Source organism: Muscardinus avellanarius (assembly GCF_963383645.1).
Source record: "Muscardinus avellanarius genome assembly, chromosome: 6".
Classification (NCBI taxonomy): Eukaryota; Metazoa; Chordata; class Mammalia; order Rodentia; family Gliridae; genus Muscardinus; species Muscardinus avellanarius.
The window spans coordinates 39,223,187-39,244,620 of record NC_137791.1 but is presented as its reverse complement, the minus strand read 5'-3'; the positions used below and the strand labels follow the sequence as shown (position 1 = coordinate 39,244,620).

Below are 21,434 nucleotides of genomic sequence, written 5' to 3'. Positions count from 1 at the left end.
CATGGTTCAAGTATGTTAAAATTTTGTTCTGAAAATGGGATATATGACTGTACATACAAATATCGTATTACAAGCAGATATTTATGTAAAAATTAGAAGTGGAATCAAGGGACATGTATTTTATGTACATATTATGTCTGAAAGAAAAAAAAGCCTCCCTCCTCTGTATCTTAGAACAACTTAAATATGCCAGTCATCTTTTATTAAAAGATTACTCTTGCTATAACTGTTGGGAATACTGAAATATTACTCTGTTTTATACCAAAAAATCACGAAGTAGTTAGTATTTATATAATAATTTACTCTGTGTCAGATACTGTGCTGGGCAGTTGAGTCAAAATGATGACTAAGTCATGGTCCATATCTTCCTTAAAGGCTAGGTAGGTTTCTCTGCAGATAGACTGAGGTTTCTGCTACAGCCACACATATCATTTACCCCAATGTTGTCCTTATAACTAGTATTTAACAAATATTTATAAAATATTGGATGCCTAAGGTGTTAGAAGATCCTATAGTAAAAAAAACTTGCTCAAACTAGAAGATTGTTTGGGGGACATCCTGAAGATCCCCCCCCCAAACCTCTTATTCCAACAAATTAAGAATTTGTTTTGAATGCTGCCTCAAAAGTATAGATATTATCGGGGTTTTATTGATTGAGTTTCAACAGAAGCAATGTAAGCTAAAATGTTGAAGGAGGAAGACGGGGCAAATGAGGGAGAGTAGGGGAGGAGAGAAGGTGAGTGAAAGAGAGGGAGAGGAAAGTGCAGAGGGAGGAAGGGGCACCGTGCACAGTAGGGGCCACGCATCCTTCATTTGCTAGGCATTCTTCCCTTGCCATGTGTTAGGTACTGTAATGAATCAAACACAATCTTTTTTATGCTGGACATTGAACCCAGGAACCTTCTATCTCTGAATCACACCCTCAGCCTTTTTTATTTTACTATTTTTTATTTTTATTTTTGTAGATTGTGTCAGCTCTATTTTTCTTAAAGATGATGTCCTTATTTATTTATTTATTTATTTATTTATTTATTTATTTATTTTGCAGTCCTGGGATGGAACCCAGGAGCATTCTACCTCTGAGCTACACCTCAGCCCTATTTTTTATTATTTATTTTGAAACAGGGTCTCACTGAGTTGCAAAGGGCCTCACTAAGTAGCTGAGTCTGGCCGTGAACCACAATCCTTCTGTCTCAGCCTCCCGAATGCTGGGATTATAAGTGTGCGCCACCACGCCCGGCTAACACATTTATTTTTAAAGCTAGTTTTCCATCCTATCATTTACATGCTAGTGTAAAAATCACATAAACCCCAGCACGAGGGTAAATTTAGAAAGTTGCAGCAGGTCACATCCATTGAGGGTGGCAGCACAATGCCAGTACTCTGAGCTCACAGGAAACTTCCAGTACAGGACTCTGTTCCAGTTTCACAGGTATACACACACACACACACACACACACACACACACACACACACACACACACACACCACAGCAATTTCTATTTTATCAGCACCTCCTGCATTTCATGAGAAACCTTTCAGGTTCCCTTCCTGCAGTGCTGTGCCCTGTGCTCCTATACTCCTAGGAGTTTCATGGACATGGAAGAGAGTGAACCAAAAGGCAGTGGCTGCAAAAAATATCGTGGTCACTTTCAGACGGCACTCTGTGAGCCATATCTTTAGTCCATGAGTTTCTCCTTGAGTTTTTAGTTTTATATTTTCAGCTCTCTAGTATTATGATAGTGCTTCAAATTTAACCGGTCCAAAAACTAGTGTGTTCTCTGATCCAATTTTAGTATATTCTATTATTCTCTTCCTTTCAATTCCTGATCTTGATTAAAAGTGTCATCAATTATATAGCAGAGCTATAAGTCTCCAGCTTTTATCAAGTTATGTAGACTTTTTTTCTATGTATATGACAAATCCTTTGCCCACATGTATTTCTGATGCTGTGTGCCAAGACGACCTCAATAGTCTCAACTTGTCTTACAGATGCCTGCCATTCCCTTTCCCTTCAACTTAACCTCCATGCATTATTGGAACGATCATTTTAGAGCAGTGTCCCGATCAGGTCCTCTCCTGTCCCTTCACCTACAGGTGGCAATCTAGTGGCAGTCTGTTACGGTTCCCATCATGGCTCCTGCTTGACTTTCAGACTTTTGCTTCTTCCCTGTTCCCAACATGCTTTTTATCACTCACACATGCTGCCTGGTGCTGTGTTCTGTGCCCTTTCGTGCCCTTTCACCTGTGCCAGTTACGATTTTCATCTGACATCACCTGGAACCTGTATGAAACACCATGATGTTATCTATATTCTCATTGGAAACAGAAAAATAGATCTTTGAAGGAATGGATCATCTTCCTTCTTCCACCTTCATCCACCAGTATTTAGTACAATGCCTGGCACACAGTAGGTGCCTCAATGATAACTGACTGAATCTCAAGAACTTTTCAGGAACTAAGTCATTCTATTTGTTATCAAAATAACTTTTTGACTAATTTCCTCCCCCCAAAATGATTATCATTTTTCCAGTATGTTTAAATTTAGGAAGGTATAGTTAGTTATTGATCATTTCAGGAATTCAATCAAGTTAACTCCATGAGTCCAACTGATGACTAATTTCTTCCTCTTATGGTGCACAAGTACACATTTTTTGTTGTTGTTGTTAGACAGTTATATACCACTTGACCTGCACGATGGGGATCAAGAACTGAATGTAAATACATTACATGTATTAAATTTAGCGAAATACTGACTTGGAATTGGAATTTCGACCTTCGAAGTTCATTGTATTCACTATCGATGCGTATCATCAAACATGTGCAAAGAATCTGAGAGCTCTGCGTGTCCATTTAGGACCTATATACTTTGGAGAATGGGATGAATTAATATTTCTCAAAAATATATGCACATTAGAAAATGGACTCTTGACATCTTACAGATGACAATGAACTTAATAACAACTTAATGAAAGGGATTAGATACACATAAGTGATTTTTAATAAACAATATAATTATTATGCTGAAGTTTCTGACACCCAGTAATTAGAAAGACTTTTTAAAAATAGTACAAACTCCAAGGATGGCATAAGAGAGTTGTTGGGTCTATTATCCCCCCAAATTAAGATACCATTTAACAAGAAATGATATTAGAAAACAATGAATTTTTTGAATTCTTATGCTATCTTAAAGTAGATATTAACATTGCAGAATGTATATAGCTAAGTGGGTGAAAATAAAAATTTGAGTTGAGTAACTGATGCATTTACTCTACTTATTAAAACAGAATAGATGAGTTTAGAATTACATTTAAACTAATAGAGGGAGGTCATTATGGTCAATGGTTGTTAAACTGTAATTAAATGTTATCCGTTAGAAAAATCAATCTGACTGACAATTCTAGGAATATATAGACTGTTAGAAGCAAAAGGTCTTCTATATTTTCTTGTGCATCTCACCAGGCCACATGAAATCACTAGTGTGAGGAATGTATCATAACAGAAAAATATATGCAAGTTCTTTTAAAATAGATTTCTTATAAAGTAAGCCATTGGGAAGCTTTCATTTCAGTAATTGATTTTCTGATTTAATCCTGAATAATTTAATGCTAAAAAAGCAATCTCGTCTTTAGCCCGTGCTGTCGTGGGGTACAGTCAGCACCTCATCTGTGCTGTGTCACGGAGCTCCTTCTCATTGACTGATGTCTGCTTCCCAGCAGATGGTCTCTGAATCTGAAGAATAGCCAGACCCTTGGGGTTAACACAGTTCCTGCCTCAAGGGGGCAACAGTAAATGAACACGAGCAGAATAAAATATTGTTGAAAGATATTTTCACTTGGTTAGGTTTTTTTTTCATATCTTGACAGTTTTAAAAGCCTTAATGGGAGACTAAGATTTAATTCAGGTATATTTATCCTAATCCTTATATATTGCAGTGGAATATACTTTAATATATCTCTCCTTCAAAATGAACTGTAATATTTTAACATACTGATTAGTTAGGGAATGAAGCACTTCTGAAGGAATAAAATGAGCTATTGTTCTCCTGAAGCTTGGGATCTTTAGCTAGTAACCCATGCTCTGGAAGTGGTCATGTGGCTGGCGTAGAGTATGGTTCAGAGGTCTTTAATGTTTGCTATGTAAATGGAAGTAGCCTCTCTTTGGTTAGAAACAGTGTATTGTTCAAAGTGGGAAAAGCACATACTTTATTTTCTGCTGAAAAATATATTTAGCTGGTACTTAACAGATTATTAGTAAAGTCAGTTGCTAATTAAATTCCCACAGTCAGTTCCCTTTGTAGTTGGTGGGGTGTGTGATAATTGGTTGGGTCATTCTTGTAAATTTCATATTTCTGTATGATGAGTTTGAAAAATGAACTGGGTAAATTCAAAACTTTGTCCATTGTTAAGAAGTATAATATTGTGGAAAACAGATTATAGTACTGCAAATTTGTAGGAATTGCTGAGTTAGCAATTAGTCCATCCATCCATAAGCCTAACTGTTTAAGATTACAGTTCAAAAAGTGAATTACCTTATATTCATTTGTTCAGACACTTTTCAATAATTTTATCTAAAAATACTTAACTAACTTACCGTACTAGAAGTAAGATACCAACAGTTGGATTGTGATAGGGCATAAAATTCTAGTGTTGGTTTTGGAGAATTAAATAATCAGAAAACATGTCTAATAAAATGAGGCTGAGTGAAAAAAATTGAGAACAAGGATTTAGATAGATGTGGCTCACAGAGGAGCTGAGAATATTTGGTAATGTGAAAAAAATCCTTGCTTTATAAGAAATTTCTATAGTTCCTGTTTAAAATGTCTGAGAAGCCTAACATTAAGAATGTAGAACCCCATAAGGTTGATGTGACTTCCCTTATCTTCTATTTGATATTTTATTTAGATGTTTATAAGAAATGGATTTATTTTTCAAATAAAAGACAAAATCGAAGAGAAGAAAACGGTGTCTGTAATTGTAGTTCTATATTTTTTTCTGTTCACAGGACAGGAGTGGTTACTCTTATGAATTGACTTTGACCAAAGTTTTCTTGTTTCCAAGGAAAGAACATAAAAGTTTTAGGGCCGAGGTATTTTAAAACAAGAGGGAGATCAATACTACAATGATTTATGGCTTTGTAAATGTATGAAACATCTTTAGCTGGGCTTTCTGTTGTTAATGTCACATCATATGGTAAGAGGCATATTTGACAACATTGTTAGCTGCCCTAGTTAAAGTAGGTAATTGTAGGTAAATGGCCTCCACCATAAAATGTTATTAAGTAATGGCAAGGGCTAATTTACTAATAACCTAGTCCTATTCCATACCTGTAGACCTAAGTTGTTGGGTGCACTACACCACTGTATTTATAACATTGGCTACTTGCTAACTAGAGTTGACTGGTCTACAATGTTTATTCTTGCTGCCTGGTGAGCAGTCAGCAAATGCTACCTATATTGCTCAGTGACTAGGTGAAGTATTCACCTTAGAGAGAGCACAAGAGACCTGAGGAACATCTTGAGTCCTCTTTGAAGCTAATGGTGGTTCTTGATAGACCATAGTGCCTTTATGGCCGGGTCCAGTCCTACCTACTGCACCTTTTATGCTCCTGCTCCTCCTGTGTAACTACCACCTTTCATCTTGGTATCTTCTATTTTCCACTTTGTTAACCTATTTTATGTTTTATCTCAATAAACTGCTTACTTAGAGAAAAATAAATAAAAATAAAACGAGCTATTGTTACCAAATGAATGGCAATCAGTAAAAACACAAACAACAAATGCTGGAGAGGATGTGGAAAAGTGAGAAGTCTAATATATTGTTGGTGGGATTGCTAATTAGGGCAACCACTTTGGAAAACAGTATGGAGGATCTTCAGAAGAATGAGAACGAACCTACCATATGACCCAGCAGTACCATTTCAGGGTATCTACCCAAAGGAATGGAAACCAAACTGTCAGACTAATGCATGCATATCTATGTTCATAGCTGCACAATTCACAGTTGCCAAACTATGGAAGCAGCCAAGATGTCCATCAGTAGATGAATGGATTACAAAATTATGGTGTATGTACACAATGGAATTTTACACATTCATAAAGAAGAACAAAATTACATCATTTGCAGGGAAATGGATGGAATTGGAGAATATCATGCAAAGTGAGATTAGTCAGTCACAAAAAGTAAGAAATCGGATGCTCTCCCCAATATGCAGAAGCTAGGGTGAGTGAAAAAGGGTCATAGGAGAAACTCTAGATGAAGAAAAGAGAAGCCATAGATGAGCAAATAAAGGGACCTAACTGAGGCGGATGGGAGGGGGAAAGAGGGAGATTTCCTAATGTACCAAATGATTTCAAAAGCCTGCTCTCTCTTTTTCCTCCTGATTCATATGTTGCTATAGTTGGTCATTATTAATTTATAAAATCAGCTCTTTTCATGGTGAATGGTGACCCAAAAGGAAATTCTTTTGGAAATCTGTGTAAACGCGATGAAAATTTGATAAGCTCTTCCATGTTTTGGTTTATATTCCTTTGAGACATTTTGAGTTTAAGTTGCAGATAGAAGATTCTTAACAGAGATGTTTAGCTAGTTGGAAATTATAACAAGATTAAATCTGGATATATATTGTGTTAAAAATAATATTTTCCTTAGTATTCACAGTTAATAACAGTCAGAGATATTAAAGCAATAATTGAGAACTGTTTGTAATTGAACCAGACATAGATATATATTATTAAACTTCCAATGTGGAGCTCTAAGTTATTTCAGTTAAGCTTTAAATGATTATTTTTATTGTTAGTATGTGAAATGCAGTTTCCTGTGTTCTTTAGATACTGAAATTGTTAGGGAATATCATAGGGAAACCATAATATTCGACGTAGGATTTGTATCATATTTTGCTTGCATTTACATAGTCAACATTTTGAGTAAGAAAAATCAGAACTTTTCAAATAGGTTAGGTCAAGCAATACTACTAAGGCTCACACATGAAATTCAATCTGTGTGCTCTATCTATTTACCAGGAGGAACCAGTTGCAAAAGTAGAGAAATCATGTCCTCCGACATAGTTTACCATTTCCTGGAAATTGATATGGTCTTTGGAAGGAATGTTAACTCTTGCTAAATAGTTTAATGAGGCGCTCACCTAACTCACCCACAATGCTACAGATCTGCTCATGTAACTGAAGCCTCCAAAAGAAAAAATTCTTGAAAAAATCTGAAGTATTAATTAAATTGCAAAGTTTTTTAACTTTTTTTTTTTTTTTTCCGTACTGGAGATGGAACCCAGGGGCATTTTACCTCCGAGTTACACCCCCAGCCCTGTTTTTTTTATTCTTTAGTTTGAAACAGGGTCTCACTGAGTTGCAAAGGGCCTCACTAAGTAGCGGAGGCTGGCCACAAACCTGGATCCTCTGTCTCAGCCTCCCAAATGCTGGGAGTGCGTCACCATGTCTGGCTTTAACTTAGTTTTAAAGATGAATTTCACAGTATTTATTATGACATCTGTCCTGTGTCTACATAAAATATTTTCCTGTTACTCTTATTTTTTTTAGTAGAAATTTGTAAATGTAAAATGAATCACAAATATTTCCATCTACAAACTTACCATATTTCCATCTAAATTTAGAAAAAATTTCCACAGATTTGGTGATGGGACTTCTGAGTTCTGGACATATTCAGGAATATCAATGCCCAAAAGACAAGAAATCACATCTATTGGCTTGCCTAATGAAAAGTGGCTTAAATTTTAAATTTACTATAAAGTCCAGTAGGAAACATATCATTAGGAGAACTTGAGGAAGTTTCCACTTATTTTTGCAATGTTCCCATTTTAGTAAAAATTCTGGTGTTTTTTATTGTCATGAGTATTTTATTAAAATCCTGGTGTTTTATGTAATTTGAAGCCAAACTAATGTCAGCAAGCAAAGTCTCTTTACAAGTCACATTTCTATTATGTTATAAAGCTCCAACTGGAGAATTCATATTGCTTCTGTTCGATAATTCTCTAAAAATAAGCACACACACATATATATATGTGTGTGTATGTGCACATAAAAGTACTTTCTAAAATCTCAAAATCATACAGGGAATATGAAGTGTGTAAGCTATCAAATGTACAGCATGACCATCATTTTTGATTTATGGTTTTTCCCCTACTAGTTTAAGCTTTTGTTGTTTTCATTGTGGTAGTAATTCTCATTCACTGAGAAAGCATGTTGTCAATTATTAATAGGTTGATTCAGTTTACAGAAAACTTAGCACCGTAAAGTTGTCTCTGAAAACTGTTTCACTTACATTCATTCCAGAGGATTTGACAATTGAGATTTCAGAACCAGATCTAGTCTCTTGGATTAATAAATATTTTGAAGTGCCCTATTTGTACAGTATTTTTGAAGCATAAGAAAAGTAGAATAACCTTTGTTAATGATAAATGAAGAGTGTAATTTATAGATGAGCAAACAGAATTGTCTGATTTTCATAATTACAAAACCTCAATGGATATCAGAGCAACTAATTAAAAATGATCTAGAGTTTGACTCTTGGTAAACTTTCTTTAGAGTCAAAGAACCAAGTTGTGGGTATTTAGTTAAAGGCATTGACTCTTAGACTGTGTAGAACCTTTAATATATGCAAATGAAGTTCTCATTAAAAGTCTTGAATAATGTAAATATTCTGCATTAGAAAAATTGCCTCCAGTGCAAGAAAAAGATACTGCTTTTGAATACTAATATTTAATCATTTACTCTTGGTTTTTGTGGCCATTATTCAAATTAGGAATACCTTACTTTCTTTTTAGGCTAACTACCTTCTCTAGCAAAAATCAATGTAAGCATGTAATAAATATTAAGGGAAAATCATTGTGCTTACTTAAAAATGAAATTTCAAACGGTCTTATGTAATAAAAATAGGTTTAATTAACATTGCAAGCAGAATTTTTCTATTCAGTTAAACCTAGATATTATTCTGAGCCCAACTCTCACTTTTCTGTGTTCAATTATTTTAACCCAAAAATATTACATATATTTTTGTCTCAATTATATTTTAAAATAAAACAGAAACACCTGAACCTACTCTGCCTTCTCCCCTAAACTACAGTGTGTACTGTATTGGTCTCACTTTTACGTCTGATTCAATATTTCTAACACAGAGGTCACTGGATCAAGAACACTTTTGGGGAAACTTACATTAATTCTCTGTGAACATCAGATCACCTGTCAGTAATTTGCATGTGTGCACTCTACAGACTTGCTAGTGACACTTAAACATAGGCTAATCTGCGTGCTTAAGCTGGACTGTATACATTTATGGTTTGCATAGTCTCAATTATTGATAGCAGCTGAGTCAAAATTGTCTAGTGAATTTCATGGTGTGAAGTGTTTCACATCACATGTTCTGAATCTAGGAAGGCACCTTGTAAAATTCTCCCTAAAATATTCCACTCTTATCTACCACACAGGTTGTGATCGGTCCCCAATATTATGTTTTTGGCAAAATAGCAGAAACACTTTGAGCTACTGTAAAAGCTAAATTAACAATCCAGTGGTTCCTTTAGAATAGGACAAACATTTTAGTAAAAGCTACCAGGAGGAGGTCAGACCCTCATCACTGGAGGCAGGCCACCCTCAGCACTGGTTCCTTTACGCTCTGCACCTCAAAGTATTTTCTAGTTCTCTGTTTCAGGTATGATCTGCTAGTGACATAATAATGTTGACAGCCTTCAGATTTAATGATCATGTGTGTGCATCCATGATTTAATTCGCTATTGTTTTAGTGTTTATCCCCACAAGAAAAACCACAAATATAAAACAAACTCAGTATCTTCCATGTCTGGATCAGGCTAAGTACCTTTAAGTCATTATAGCAATTCTTCTAGCAATTCTAGAAAACACATTATTCTTTGATAAAGAAATCAAGACATGTAAAGACCCAAGACCATATAACTCATGATTTTGCTGAATGTAGATTCTAATTTGTCCCCCCCCCCACAAAGAAACCAATTGATTTATAATAAGAGACCTCATGGTAAAAAGGTATCATTTTCCTGGCATTCACGTTAAGGATTTCCCCCCCCCTCAATTTATTTTATTAAATTGCATTTATTTTGTATTGCTGTGAAAATGTAGATCTCAGGGTAGGCTGGAAAATGAAATTTCTTTCTCTGTCTATCTTTTTCTCTTTCTCTCTCTCTCTCATCTATCTAAACTATCATCTATCTCTCACTGTTTTTTTTACTAAGAAATAACTACTCCTAATAAGTAAAATCTTCAAATTCCATGAGGAACACGTGCTTTTCTTAAGCTGAATCAGTCAGAAAAACTTCATGGAAGATATTAAATAATGTTTGGTTCATATATGAAGGTATCACTACCATTCTCACTAACATATCCAGGGATAGAGGGCAGGGGAGTGGAGTGAGATCCGGACAGAAGTGCACCAAGGGGTGTGTGCATGCTAAGTTTGTCATTTTGAATCTCACTATGCTGTATAATTGAAGTGCACCAATAAAAATTATTTACAATTATCTGTGGAGGTTATGTTCTGTGCCCAAGATGGGGAGAAGAGGTGTTCTGAGTCCTCTGTGAAGGCTATTAGACTGTGGGCTAATCCATACTCTCTCCCAGTGCCTCTCAAACTTGAATGATGCATTGATTTCTTTTAAGGTATAAAAAACTTTTTATGACCTCCAGTGTTATTCTTATTACACTTTTAAATATTAAAACCTCAAACTGCACAAAACTCCTTGAAATCTTATACTTCTATTAAGAAGGGTTTTTTTTTTTCCGAGTTAAAACTTTGTTTTACTAATAGTATTCAAAAAACACCACCAATGTGATAAAATGGATAAAAGCATTCCAAACGAAGTCACAAACACTGAGTTTAATAATAAAAATATCCGACCTCAGTGTTCTATATTTAATTTAGTTTTTTTTGAATTTCACTTCAATTAACACAATATAAAGATACCTTTTTGGTAAACATGTAGAAAATTATTACTACTAATATGTTTAAAGTTTTGTTTTCTACTTTAGGATAATTCAGCTTAAAGCTATCAAAGATATTTGCGACAGTCAAACCTAATGCCATATCATTTGATAGTTCTCTGAAAGTGCGCTTTATTCACTTGGAGGTAAAATCTGTATTGTGATAAAGATGACTACTCAATTTAATAAAAGCTAAAATTGAATTACAAGCTTTAAACTAAAACTAAAACATGTTTTACTGTAGATTTTCTTTTCTTTTTTTTTTATGCTAGAGCTTGGATCCAGGGGTGTTATATCTCTGGGCTACACCCTCAATTCTTTTTATTTTGAGACAGAGTCTTGCTAAGTTGCTGAGCGTCTTGCTAAATTACCATGGACTGGAAGCTGGGTATGGTGGTGCACGCTTATAATCCCAATATTCAGGAGACTGGGACCAGAGGATCACAGTTCACAGATAGCCTCAGCTACTTAGTGAGGCCCTTTGCAACTCAGTGAGAACCTGTTTCAAAAATAAAAAGACTAAAAATTAGGGCTTGAGGGTGTAGCTCAGAGGTACAATGCCCTTGGGTTCCATCCCCAGTACCACAAAAATAAACAAACAAACAAACAATAAATAAATAACCACGGTCTGGCCTTGAACCCACATTCCTCCTGTCTCAGCCTCCCAAGTACTGGGGTTACAGGTGTGCACCACCACACCTTGCTCACTGTAGATTTCCTATTACATGCACTGCCAATGGTCAATGCAAAGAGGACCAAGCAAAGAAAGCCCCCTGACCACAGGTTAATCTGAAACACGAACCTGTATCGCCTGCTGGTTTTCAGACATCTTGGTTTATCATACTATATCATCCTTCCATCCATGATGATCTGACTATCTAGTTCTTCTTTACTCCCTGTGCTAGAACGAAGCTTTTTGCATATCATACATTTGAATGTCACCTGCTGATTCACTTACTATGCTCTGAATTAGAAGCACAAAGGCACATGCCAAGGTTAGATGGTTGGACTAAGTTATGAGGCAGCCATCTAGATGACCTGGAATATGCTTTTTTTTCTTATTAGTTTATTATTGAAATGTAAGCAGAAAATTAGAAAATATATTTTAGCAAACTCATGGGATTCTTCAACAAGTGTGCCCCTGGAGCCTGTGGTGAAGTCCTCTTTTAAGACAAAATGTGGCTCCATGAATGTACATTCTTTTTTATCTTTCATGTTCACTCCGCTGGGTGCTAAGAAACTTGTTCTGTTTTTTTAACATTCACATACAAAAAGGAAGGAAGGAAGGAAGGAAGGAAGGAAGGAAGGAAGGAAGGAAGGAAGGAAGGACTGTGTCAAGACAAAATTAAGAGGGAATTTTTCTTTCTTGGCCTTGGATGTTGCACTAGGGCTGTAAAGGGGGCAAGCTTAAATGACATCCATCTGTTGCAAATTAAAATAGGTGGGATTCAGCACTTGAATGTCTTATCCAGAGTTATACTTTATAGGCACAGGTACAATTGGTCTTAGGGTTTAAGGGCCCTAGGGATGTAAAGTAGCGAAGCAGAGAGAGGATAGTCTTACATTTGTCTGAGACTTTTCCCCAAAGGTGTTGCTCTTGCCTCATTTTCTTTTAATTGTGTTTTTATGTGTGAAATGTGGTTGAGCAACGAAAACACTATTTTGGAAACATACTCCCCCACTTCTACCTGATTTTAATGGTCTAACTTTTGTCATAAACAAAGGAAAACACAGAATGGTAAAAATCATTACATCTCTCTCCATAAGTCTTTGAAGCCTCTTTCATCTCTCTATTGATTAAAGTTATCCAGACTGTTTATCTAAAGCTCTTATGACAAGAGCTTTAATCACAGATTGACCTCATTGTGAAGCAGCATGTGCCTGCATCTTTGTGGAAGGGGAAGAAGAATATAGATCTCTATGCAGGAATACACATTGGACCCTGGCTGTTGTCAATTCTACCCATACCTACCTTTGGAACCTCTAGTAACTCTTCCATTTAATATATTTTCACTTTTGGGAAAATAAATCTCTTAATGGGATCCAGTGTCCCCTGAAGTAAACTCTGACTCAACTCTTTTTTTTTTTTTTTGACTTTTTTTTTTTTATTGGTGCACTGTATTCATACATCAGAGTAGGATACATACTTTTGTAGACATACATGCACACTTTTCCCAGTCAGCCCCCACCCAATCCCTACCCCATTCTCTCCCTATCCCTCCCTCCCATGCTTGGCTTAGTAGTTGACATCTAGTATTATGGCAATTTATCTAAAATTAAAAATGATAATCTCACATAACAGTTTCATTTGTCTGATACCAAGCTTTTGATGACTTAAAGATAACATTTCAATATTTCTTTTTGCTTTCTTTCTTACCAGAGAATATTTTTTTCTATTTTTTAGGTGAAACTCATATATTTATATATTTATTTTTCAGAAAAAAATCTATCCTAATATGGAATATGGACTCTAGGTACCCAAAACGATCTTGAAAAAGAACAAAGCTAGAAGATAGATATTTTCTGATTTCAAACCATATAAAGCTACAATAATTGAAACAGTGTAGTACTATTCTAAAGGCAGATATATAAACCATTGGAGTTAAATAAAAGCCTAGAGCTAAATTCTTCCTTATATTGTCAAGTTATTTTTGACAAGGTTTCCACAAACATTTGGTGGTGGAAATATTAATCTTTTAACTAAATATTGTTAAAAAATAATAATTACATGGAAAAGAATAAAATTGGACCCTTACCTAATCCCATATACTCTTTAAGAGGTTTCTGGCAGGACAGCTCAGATATTACATTTCCACTGGGCCCTGCCCCTCTAGAACACTGGGGACATTATTGGCTAAAATTCCAGGATTGGCTGAAGCTCTCTGACTTGCATCCACTTTTTAAAAGTTTGATTCAGAAAAGAGAAGACGAGTTATGAAATTTTTTGTTGCTATCTAACAGTAAAAGCTATCCCTAATGTCATCTCAAAGACTTAAGAGGGTGGCGCTGCTCTGTGTACGCTCCGGCCACACCTGCAGCCGATGCAGACCACTGTCCCCCTTTCTGTGCTGTCTCAGGTGTCTCTTTACCCCTCTGGAGTAGGGATCTTCCTCTGGCAATATTTGTTCATGGCATTCTTTTTTATAGGAATAATAGAGCAACCTGATTCTTTATGGAGTTTGAGCAGTAGGCATGTAGTGAGTGTCAAGTGGCCCATACATACATACATATAGATGTCCACACAGGCTTTTAATGGCGCATTGTAATTATGCGTCGTAGTGAGGTTCCGAGTGACGAACATGCGTGCACACAGCACTCAGTGTTTCCCTCAGCATCCCTCCTGCTTCGCCCTTCTCCCTCCCTGCACGTGTCAATGAGATTGGTAGTGCTGCCTTCATATATAGGGACCAGTTGGCTTTCTAATGCGGTGTATACTTGACATTTCTTTCCTAATTCCCAGTTTCTAAGTAGTTTCTCCCAGTTCTCTCAATTTTTCTAGTTGTATATATATAGCTAATAGATTTGAAGATAGCAAGGCTACCTAAGAATTGTTTCTCCAGCTGAGACACTCTGTATAGCAAATGCTATGGTTTATAGAAAAAAATATAGAGAACCAAGGCATGGCTGCGGTTATCCCAAATGAAATAAATGTATAGTTCATAAGTTAGCAATTTGAGGGAACACCTGTTTTAATTCTTTGGAGGAGTGGGAGCAAAATCGCACATCAGATTTCCAGCTCTGAGTCCAATAAACATGCATTAAATCTTGAATACTCTACCAACTCAATATGTAACTTCCTTTTTTTTCCTTGAAAACTCTTTCTTTTTGTACTGGGGATTGTACACTCTGCCTCCAAGTTATACCTCCAGCCCTTTTTATTTTTGAAGCAGAGTCTCACTAAGTTGCTGAGGCTGGCTTTGAACCTGTGATCTTCCTGTCTCAGCTGAGATTACAAGTGTAACCAATATTTACTGGTCCCATTATTGTTTTGAATAATTTGGCAAACACGATGCTTTGTACACTGTTTATGTCAGTCAGAACCTATGATCCTCCTGATCCAGCCTCCCAGTACTGGGATCACAGGCTGTGCCACCTTGCTGGCTGACCTTGGAAACTTTTTAAACCCCTTTCCCCACCAAGGGAGCATGCTAATAATCCCTTTTTCATACTATCATTGCATTGATAATATGATGCATATGATTCTCTTAGCTATATTTTTGACCCTCAGTAAACAATAAATATTACTCATAATTATTTGCTTCAAGTACAAATTGGAAGTACTTTAAAAACCAACATTTATATTTAGCACATAGACTTTTATTTTGCACATAGACTTATTTTTTAAAAAGCCTGCTCATGCCGGGCGTGGTGGCACACGCTTGTAATCCCCGATCTTGGGAGGCGGAGACAGGAGGATTGCGCAGGTTCGAAGCCAGCCGTGCTGGCGTAAGAGACCCTGTTTCCAAATAAAAAAGTATAAAATGGGTCTGGGAGAGTAGCCCGGAAGTAGAAGGGCTTCGAGGAACCACAGTACCACCAAAAGAAAAAAAAAAAGCCTGCTCATATGTTACTTTTATTGTCTTATTGTTAATATGTTACTTTTACTATTTTATAGGAAAAAGTAAGTCTTCTTGCAGGATGTGGGCATAGCACCATGATGGCATCATGTTTCACATGTAAGCGCTGGAGCTCAAAGCCTGAAGGTGGAAAGTCCTTCTGGAATTTAGCGTTTGCTGCAAGCAGCAAAAGACTTGCCCAGCAGAGGCCTTTGACAATGAGTCATGACACAGTCACTGCCGCGCTGCAGATGTGCTTAGGACGCCCTGCCAGGGACCGGCTTTCAGGAAGGATGAGTGTGAGGCTAGGAGCCGGGAGGGGCAACGCTTTGGCCTTGATTGTGTCCTGAGCCTTTCTAAGGGACCAGAGCATGAGCCCCACGGGCACAGATTTCATTCACACCTCTCAACTCTTGTTTTTTTTCTTGGTGGTACTGAGGATTGAACCCAGGGGTGCTCTATCTCTGAGCTACACCCAGCCCTTTTTATTTTTTTTAAATTTTGAAACAGAATCTTTCTAAGTTACTGCACACTGCCCTCGAATCTTTAATCCTTCCATCCCAGCCTCCCAAGTACTAGGATGATAGGCCTGCACCCAGCTTATACCTTGTCATTTTGATTTGCAGAGCTATAAGCGATTGTGGTGTTTGGGTTAAATGAAAGGTAATTTAGTCCTAGGGTTTTCGGTTTTCCCATGTGCAAATAATTTTAACACTAGACAAGCAGTCCTCTATTTGAAACTCCCAGATAATATATTTCTGTTTCTCTATCTCACCACAAATCATAATAAATAGTTTTGACAGCTTGTGCCAAGAGCAATGCAGTGTAGACTAGTGAGGAGAATGTTTAAGTCGCTAACCATCTCTGTGTGGTTTCACTCTTGTAATCTCAGTACTTGGGAGGCTAAGACAGGAGCATCCCAGGTCTGAGACCAGCCCCAGCAACTTAACAAGACTTTGTTTCAAAAGAAAAGATAAAATCGGACTGGGGTATATAGCTCAGAGATAGAATGCTCCTGGGTCCAGTCACCAGCACCAAAAATAAAAATAAAAATAAAAATAAAGGAAGAAAGAAAAGAACCATCAAATCTTAGCAACTGGAGGGACGATTCTATGATGTGTGATTACAATGTACCAATAAAATTATGGAAACTCATCAAACCCGGATCTCACTTCGGAATACCTCTTCATGCGACCATTTCTCTATATCCAAAGAAAAATCAGAGTAGTCACGCAGATGTCTTGGACCCTAACAAAAATAATCATCATTCGTGCGAAGGCTTCACGGTCAGCCTTTTAATCAGGCAGAGAGGCAGTGCGATTGTAGCTGTATCTCAGAACAGCTCTCCGGGACTTTTTATGATGAGAAATCTGCTGACTCTCTAGCATCAGATTTGTGGAAAGTGTGGGAAGATGAAAAACTTGAAGAGCAGTCTCTATTCAGAGCGATCGTCTTTACCAAGAGATTTTAGTTCCGTATTATGTCAGCAGGTTTAAATTTAATCAGTTTTTTCCCCCAAAATCATTGGGATCACAAATTTCCATCAGCCCCATCCACACCTGTCAACTAATGCTATCTTCAAAGCATCCTCAGAATGTCCTATTATCCTCTGATAATGAGGGCAGATGACTGGGAAGTGATCTCTATGCAGTGTTCTCCCTCAGACCAGTGGAAAGTGACAGTAAAGAAAGAAGAAAGCCAAGTATGGTGGGACATGCCTTGTATTTCCAGAACTTTGGAGGTTGAGACAGGAGGATTACAGGTTCAAGGCCAGCCTCAGCAACTGAGGGCTTCTACAACTTCCCAGCCCTTGGGAGGCTGAGACAGGAGGATTGCATAGGTTTGAAGCCAGCCGCAGCCACTTAGTGATGCTCTCAGCAACTTAGTGAGACCCTGTTTCCAAATAAAGTATAAAATAGGTCTGGGAGTATAACCCGGAGGTAGAAAGCCCCTGGGTTCCACCCCCAGTACCACACACACAAAAATACATAAATAAAAAAATAATAAAATAGGCCTGGGGATGTAGCTCAAAGGTAGAATCTCCCTGGGTTTAATCCCCAATGTCACACACACAAAAAAAAAAAAAAAAAGAAAAAGAAAAGAAAAGAGAAAAGAAAAAGAAAAAAAGAAAAGAAAAACGAAAGAAAGAAAGAAAAGCAAAGAAAGAGCAAGAAAAAGAAACCCAGAAGCTTTAGTTTTCTTTAGTCTTATAATTTTTTTTTTTTTTTTTGGTGGTACTGGGGTTCCTGGAAGCCCTTCTACCTCCGGGCTACACTCCCAGACCTATTTTTACATTTTTATTTGGAAACAGGGTCTCCTAAGCCAGCGCGCGCAGCTGGCTTCGAACCTGCGCGATCCTCCTGTCTCTGCCTCCCAAGCGCGGGGATTACAAGCGTGCGCCACCACGCCCGGCTTATAATTCATTTTAAAATTGGTATTAGGATCAGTATAAAGTCAATAAAATATATGGGTTCAGCATAATATAAACTGGTCTACAAATGCAGCTGAAGAGCCGAAATAAAACAATAATTATTTGCATTATGGTGCTTAATATAGCAGAACGTATTTTCCACTAACTTTAATATCTCAAAACAGCTCTAGGAAGATGATGAAGTCGCGTCTGTGGACTTTGCATGTTATTCCATGTTTCAAAGTCACTGCAGAAAATTTCTCAAACAAAAGCTTTGCCGACTTGCAGTGTAAACATTTGTATCTTTCCATATTTGAAACGCTTTTATTGATCAGATATTCATCAGCGGTCTTTTCTTTTCCTCAGTCTGACAGCAACGCCAGCTTCCTCCGTGCTGCCAGAGCGGGCAATCTGGACAAAGTAGTGGAGTATCTGAAGGGCGGCATCGACATCAACACCTGCAACCAGGTAGGAGCGTGCGGGAGGGAGCGCAGGTCCCGAAACGGAGGAGCACTGGCCCCAGAGCCCGGGCTGGTCTGCATTTTTCTTGAATTGCCTAAGATAACATAACAGGGAGTTGATCTTAGGCAACCCATTTTGACTCTTAGCCAACTTTTCGAGCATGTTTGTCTCTAGAGCTAATATTGCTGGCAAAGTGGACTGACCCGAGATAACAAATGAATGTCGATTTTGTCTGTGAAGTGCTCTGGGCCTTTCTTAGTGGAAATATTGGCCAAGGACGATGTTTCACTTCTCATCAGCTAGTAATCTAGATCTGGATTCTTATTTTTCTGCTATACGCATTTTGTTCAGAGGTGACTGTTAGTTGAAATTGGGGTAGAGAAATAAAAGGATAAAATTAAAATGATTATTCTTTCATTTCTCCTGGTTAGTTTAAAAACACAGTTTATAGCAGGCCGTGGTGGCGCACGCTTGTAATCCCAGAATTCAGGAGGATCGTGGTTCGCAGACAGCCTCAGCTACTTAGTGAGGCCCTCCGTAACTTATTGAGATCCTGTTTAAAAAAAAAAAATAAAGAATAAGAAATCGTGCTGGGGGTATAGCTCGAAGTTAGAATGCTCCTGGATTCCATCCCCAATATCGCAAAAAAAAACAAAAAAAAAAACAAAAAACAAAACAACAACAGTTTATAAAGAGGATTCGAAACTACTGTCTTGGTTAAAATGAAGTATTTGTATTATTTATTCATCACATCTATTCATAACTGACTTTAGGGTATGTTAGACTTTTTTTATCATAGCAATATTTTGTGCTACTTTTGACTAATGTTTTTATTTTATTAATTGAAGTGTGGAAGAGCCCAGGGTTCTCCACAATCTGCTTAATGGTGTTTTTGCTGGGTGTGTGTGTGTGTGTGTGTGTGTGTGTGTGTGTGTGTGACAGTGGCCTGACTGGGAAGTAATATCTTGGCTAATTTTATGTTAATGAGATGTAGCTTTTATTATTTGATTCCAACTCATCCACAGAATACTTGAAAGCTTGTTTCTTTTTAGCCACATTATATGTAAATCTACAGTCACTGTAATTAGTAAATCTCTCAAATGTAACTTTAAAACTGGAGCCTTGCCAGGCGTGGTGGCGCATGCTTGTAATCCCTGCTCTTGGGAGGCGGAGAGAGGAGGATCACGCAGGTTCTAAGCCAGCTGGCTTAAGAGACCCTATTTCCAAAAAAAAAAAAAAGAAAGAAAAAAAAAAAGAAAGAAAAAAAAAAAGAAAAAAAGAAAAGTATAAAATAGGTCTGGGAGTGTAGCCCAGAGGTAGAAAGGCTTCCAGGAACCCCAGTACCAACCAACCAACCAACAAACAAACAACACACACACACACACACACACACACACACACACACTAAAAAAACTGGAGCCTATTCTCTTCTCATCCCCAAATTACTTTATCCCCAAAGTCCTACCTGTTGATTTCTTCTCCAAAATGTCAATTCCAGGCCCAGAGCTCCCTCTCCTAAGCCTGCTCCCCCTGCAGCCAGGACTCCCCTGGTCTCCGCCACACTTGCCCTCCCCTCTCACCGCTCCTACTCGAGAGCAGACAGTGAAACCATTAGTTAATTTAGGCACACACTTCCTATAGAAATTAACTCAAGGAGCTTTTACCATCCTAAAAAGGTTTATTTATTTATTTATCTATTTATTTATAGTTATATATTGTAGTGGCCACCGACCTACTAACATTTTACTGTAAAAGAGAATATTTGTTTTTCTGAGAAGGCAACTTGATGTCATAAAGCCCATGCAAAATTTATAGCCCATAGACTCAAATTCCAGTCCTATCACTTCTGCAGTCACTTATATTCGAAAATTGGCATTTCTCTAATCTCTGTTGAGGAAAATAATTAAACCAATGCTTATACCTCTGGTTGCAGTATAACTTTATTTGTAAAATAGTAAAAGTCTTCCTAAGGTACATATGTTATTTTTGTGTGTGTGTGGTACTGGGGTTAGAACCCAAGGGGCATTCTACCTCTGAGCTACACCCCCGGCCCTATTTTTTATTCTTTATTTTGAAACAGGGTCTCACTGAGTTGCAAAGGGCCTCACTAAGTAGCTGAGGCTGTCCACAAACTGCGAGCTTCCTGTCTCAGTCCCCCAAATGCTGGGATTACAAGTGTGCACCACCATACCTGGCCTAGGTACATATGTTCTAATTGCAACTACTGAGTTTGATTAGCTTGGATTCAGAAAAATTAAAATTGGTCTCTACACAAATTATGAGATCATTTCTCCTTAATCACTTGATCTTACTAGGTATAATATAGGGATTTGGTATTGGGTCTTTATTATTTGTATTCAAGAGTGTTTATTAAGAGATTGAGGAGAAAGTGTTTAATAATAATTAACTATGGTATATCAGGCTTTGTGCTGGGAGCTTTACGTATAATGTTTTATGAATAAGTTGAGATAAAATGATGTGGATTAATGATTAGCCTGAGTTTACAAATCTGGAAACTGAGCCCACCAATGGTTAAGTGATAATCCCAGGGTCACTTACATACGTCTGTGTCCCATGTCCACGTTTTATCTGTTGCATCCTGTATTCTTGAGTGAATACTCAGAGCTGACCTTCAGAGAATACACTGTAACTGGTGTCTTTTATCTTGAAGTTCAAGCCTTATTAGCAATCTACTAATGTTAATATAAAAAGTTCTGTATTCATCCTTAGACTAATATAACAGGAGGTTAAAAGAACTTCTAAGTCGAAGAGTACCACCACCAGGATTTCTGCTAAGATTCAATAAAATGTAGAACAGAAAATAATTTTCAAATACCTGGAGGGCAAAAGAGACAGCTGTTCAGTCAAAGTATTACTATTTCTAAATGTGTCATATTCAAAGAAAATGTATTCTCTATTTTGCTTATAAGCCTGAGTTTTTTGATAGCATTATGACATGTAATATAAAAACCAGGACTTTCTGTACCCTGTTATATTTCTCAATGAAAGACAATCTGAGCTGCAC

At 37.2% G+C, this 21,434-nt stretch overlaps 1 protein-coding gene across 2 annotated transcripts in view; it reads left to right on the top strand.

Moving 5' to 3' along the window:
• Positions 1 to 21,434, top strand: part of ANK2 (ankyrin 2) — a gene marked incomplete at both ends in the record, with an annotated part of 247,348 nt that overhangs the window by 18,895 nt on the left and 207,019 nt on the right. For both annotated transcript variants that reach the window (XM_080697143.1, XM_080697142.1), the window contains one exon: positions 18,314 to 18,415. In XM_080697143.1, the coding sequence (XP_080553269.1) occupies positions 18,314 to 18,415 (102 nt within the window). The remainder of the gene's footprint in view (positions 1 to 18,313; positions 18,416 to 21,434) is intronic.